The sequence below is a fragment of the Sinocyclocheilus grahami genome, unplaced genomic scaffold (assembly GCF_001515645.1).
Source record: "Sinocyclocheilus grahami isolate Dianchi unplaced genomic scaffold, SAMN03320097.WGS_v1.1 scaffold1034.1, whole genome shotgun sequence".
Lineage (NCBI taxonomy): Eukaryota > Metazoa > Chordata > Actinopteri > Cypriniformes > Cyprinidae > Sinocyclocheilus > Sinocyclocheilus grahami.
The window spans coordinates 202,593-206,921 of record NW_015506213.1 but is presented as its reverse complement, the minus strand read 5'-3'; the positions used below and the strand labels follow the sequence as shown (position 1 = coordinate 206,921).

The window sequence follows — 4,329 nt, the reverse complement described above, 5'->3', positions numbered from 1 at the left end:
GAGAAACATCTGAGGCCCAGAACTGAGTAATGTGCTGATATCGCATGTATCAGTTAGTTTTTGTTCTCTTGGTTTTCCTGCATCTTTGTGATCAGTACATGAGTGTGGCAGGTAATAAAATGGAAATTTGAAGACTCTATGAATGCCTCCTGAAAATTTTATGGAAGAACCCTTACACACCTCTAATCTTCCATATGCACCTAAATGGTTGTTCATATGTGCAAGTGCTTCCGAAAACTCCTTCGGAAAGGATGGGGCTTCCACAACATTCCCGTTCCAAGTGGAAAAAGGGGAGCAGCAGGCTCGCACAGAACACTGGAAGGGGCAGCATCCATGGCGTTTTGGTAGGGATCCCAATTCCGACCGACTGAACGGGAATGTCTCGGTTACGTATGTAACCCTCATTCCCTGAAGGAGGAAACGGAGACGTCACGTCCCGTTGCCACAGCTGCTGTACCACTGCTGAGCGGCCGGGTCACTGGTTCGGCTCCTCAGCGAAAACCTGAGTATGCGTTGCACCTGCTACCTAGTTATACTCGCACTGTGATCAGCGGCAGCTGGATGCAATCATCGCATGTCAATGTGCATTGGCTCGTTTAGTTTACACTCAAAGTGGATTGGTCTCTCTAAGCAAGATCCCAATTCATCGGTCATTACCGACGTGACGTCTCCGTTCCCTCCTTCAGGGAACGAGGGTTAATCGCAATGACCAGAAGTGTTTAAGTTAGAATCCAGTCACCTCTTAAAATGCTGAGTTTTTGTCAAGTGAAGAGTTTATTTGCAAAAACAGATAACTCCGTATTTTTTTTACATTTTCAAAAATCATGTTTTTTTTTTATGTTATCATGTTTTATTGTTAGTTAGCTGTATTTTTTGTTATTTTTTTAACCTAATCAAAATAACCCAACTGCAGTTTGATTGAGATTAATTGGAATGCACAATGAAAAAAACATGATTTTTGAAAATGGTTAAAAACGGAGTTATCCGTTTTTGCAAATGAACTCTTCAAGTGCTGAATCCTCTCTATATAACAAAGTGTAGATATGATGTAAATAAGAGATTCATTGTGCAGTGTAAAGATTTTATTAACAGAACATCGTGCGAGCGCTATGAACTTAAGTGAGTGATTATAAAGTTCCTTTATAATCAATAAACCTCTTATGTCATGTTATAGTGAGAGGATTTGTAAGTGTGCATTCCAGCATTTAGAGGTGAGTGAACGCAATGGCCAATCACTGGTGTTCACGAAATCAACAGATATGTCTGTGATTGGCTACATTAATTGTTCAGCGCTATGAAAACATGTTGTAAATAAAAGCTTTTGGCAATTTCCAGATTGCAAACCCAAATGCGCACCGGGGCCTTTACCAAATCTGTTTCGCCAGTATCCTATTATTATAGTGTTAACTGAGGGTGCTTTTAATTGGTGCAGAAAATGGATGTGTGGAGTGAGACCGTGAGAAAAGTGTAAATTGCATGAGTCTCATGCTGAATGCGTGAGAGTTGGCAGCTCTGTAATATACTATGAGATAGTGGTGGGCAGTATGACCAAAAATGTATATCACGTATTTTCTACTGATTGAGAGGAAATACTGCAGTATATTGACTCTATTTTACTGTCATGACGAGTGAATATTGTCAAAAAATACCACACTAAATAGTGACTAAACACGACCCCTTTTAATACATGTTAACCAGGAGTCACTCTCATTTATAATCACGGCATCGTCTGATAAAATCAGCATGCATCTACACTAAAGAGCGGCTATGTGTTGTTCTGGCTAGATCACTTTTTTGTCTCATGCAGCGCACTGCCTGCGTCTGAGTAACAAACTAAAAGCAACTACAAACAAACAAGTGCATGTGATATTAACAGACGAACTACGCTCATATTTATAATTCCAAACAATCAGTTAGCGACAGGTGCTAGGAAACGCTGTGCTGTACTCATTTATTGAGGAGTCGGCTGCGGTGCTTCTCTGCTGCTCACTGCACAGAACACACGCCGAGAGAGGTGCTAAAGTCGCTGGTGTGTGTGAGACGCGGGAGCTGATGGCAGCGGCGCTGGATATTTGTGGAGGTCAGTGTGGATATTGTGGATGAGTTCTTCTGTGTCATCACGTTCTATTAGTTCTACAGCTTCAGTTTCTGAGCTTTCACGCTTAGTAACACATACAGCTGTTCCCTCACCACAGTGCAACAGTGAAAAGAGACTTCTTTCAAACAGTGTCGCGTTCCGAATGTTGTTTAAGCGACATACACCGGTATTGCGGTATTTTAAAAATTACTATCATAACAAAAATAAACACCGGTATTCGGTATGAACTGGTATACCGCCCAGCGCTACTAAAAAAAGTGAACTTATAGGTACACTGATAGTTTACTAATTAAATACTTGTAGCATTTTAGTACACTTTGAAGTATAGTCTCAGTAAACTACTAGTTTAGTAGTTTTATACCGCAAGTATACTCGTAAGTTTTCTTTAAGTGAACTTTACATCATACTTTAAGTATACAACTACATCTCTATTTAGGTATTAATTTGTATATATTTTGTTATGAATATCTGAAGATACAAAACATCAGAAGAACAGAGTATCTGCTTGTAAACAAAAACATTTTATTCTAGCTTCATGCTTTCTTTTTTCAAACACTTGAATGTGGGTAAGTTTTATAAATAAAACATTTAAAAATTAAAGAAATTAACAAGATTTTGTACAAAAAGCTGAAAAAAGAGTATGAATTGGATTCAGAATGATAATCAAAATGAGTCGATCAACACCTCAAAGCTTGACAGTCATTATTACCTCTTCATTGCTCGACATTTTATTCCATACCGTTGCACAGTTTTGATGCTGTTTTATGTCTGATGATGGTGTTAGAATACATGTGGAAGCGTCTGTTGTTTCGGTTTCTTCTTCTCTTGTGTTTTGGAAATTCTGTACAGAAGATGTGTACTAGCGCCTCTACCGTATAACAATGACAACATTCTGTGCATACAAGCACAAGTATAGCTCAAATATATTTAGACTTTTCCTAAGTACAAGTCAAGTATACTTAAATGTAATTTTAAGTATATTTCTGAGAAGTACATCAAATTAGACTGAAAGTATACTTTCCTATTTTTTAGTTTATAAGAAGTATACTAATAGCACACTTGAATAAACTTCTTCTTTGTAAGGGATACTCTTGTGATGCTTGCTTTGGTCAAGCAGGGATGATCTGACCAAAGCGAGAGCCACTCGCTGCATTGTTTTCTGTGGCCTCCAGCATGTTACTAACTGTTGATGACATCTTACAGACACGCGGTGGCGCTGTGATGCTCACGAAGCAGCTCCTTCACAGATTCACATTCAAATCTGGCATTTCTGCGAGTACAAACAGTAGATTAAAACGTAAAACGCTTAAACTAGCAATTTGAGGAGCATCCCCTGACAAACAAAGGGAAATAGTCGTCGCAAACCTCTATTTAATTATTAAATAAAAGACTTTCGCCAGTAATCAGAAGCCTGTCACTGGTTCAGTGTGCCCAGCTCTGAGGAAAGTAACAGGACCCATGTGACTCTGGGCGCGTGCTGCTTCAGCAGCCATGAAAAAACATTTGATGTCACGGACACATTTTAATAGGCAATGCAATTGAAGGTACACAGTGAAGAAACGAAAATCGGAAAATTGTGTAAATCCGTCGCATCTGACCCATTTGAGACAAGTGTATCGGCTAAGCCCCGCCCACTCTCACACTGTGCTTCTCTGCGCTGAATGCATTTCTATGGATTCTACCTGCTCGTGCGGTTCACACAGATCTGGACAACAATAGCCATACATTATCATTTGGTTGATTTGTTTCCGGTATGAGCTCGTGGCTCGCGGCAGCGCACTCGTCGGGACTGTATCGCTGAAGCTGAAGATGGGTCTCAGGAGGACCGTGTTCTTCTGCTGCTTGTTCTCGCTGATGCTGGCTCTGCACGGCAGCCGCAGGAGACACGCGCGCTGCCCCGCTTCATGCACCTGCAGCAAAGATAACGCCCTGTGTGCCAGCACCGGATCAATACCGAGGAGCTTCCCACCTGATGTCATCTCACTGTAAGCCAGCAGCAGTCACGAGCAATAGCAATACCGAGCATCGGGCAGCTTCAGTTTGTGTTCAGAGGCTGGTTGAAATATCTTTTTATCTATTTATTATTATTATTATTTTTATTTTACAGATCATTCGTCAAGTCCGGCTTTAATGAAATCCCTAAAGAGAGTTTCATTCACACGCCAGCCCTCCATCTTCTGTAAGACTCATCAGCATCATTACATGACTCAAACACACACACACACACACAC

General features: G+C 40.6%; 2 protein-coding genes across 2 annotated transcripts in view; one reads left to right on the top strand and one right to left on the bottom strand.

The window, feature by feature from the left end:
* Positions 1-781: 781 nt before the first annotated feature.
* Positions 782-4,329, bottom strand: part of LOC107565914 (EGF containing fibulin extracellular matrix protein 1) — a 38,333-nt gene continuing 34,785 nt past the window's right edge. The window contains exon 12 of the transcript XR_001606445.1: positions 782-794. The gene's annotated coding sequence lies outside the window, so the exon portion shown is untranslated. The remainder of the gene's footprint in view (positions 795-4,329) is intronic.
* lgi1a (leucine-rich, glioma inactivated 1a) overlaps positions 3,472-4,329 on the top strand; it is a 9,008-nt gene continuing 8,150 nt past the window's right edge. The window contains exons 1-2 of the mRNA XM_016251210.1: positions 3,472-4,083; positions 4,206-4,277. Coding sequence (XP_016106696.1) covers positions 3,908-4,083; positions 4,206-4,277 — 248 coding nt within the window. The 5' untranslated portion in view covers positions 3,472-3,907. The remainder of the gene's footprint in view (positions 4,084-4,205; positions 4,278-4,329) is intronic.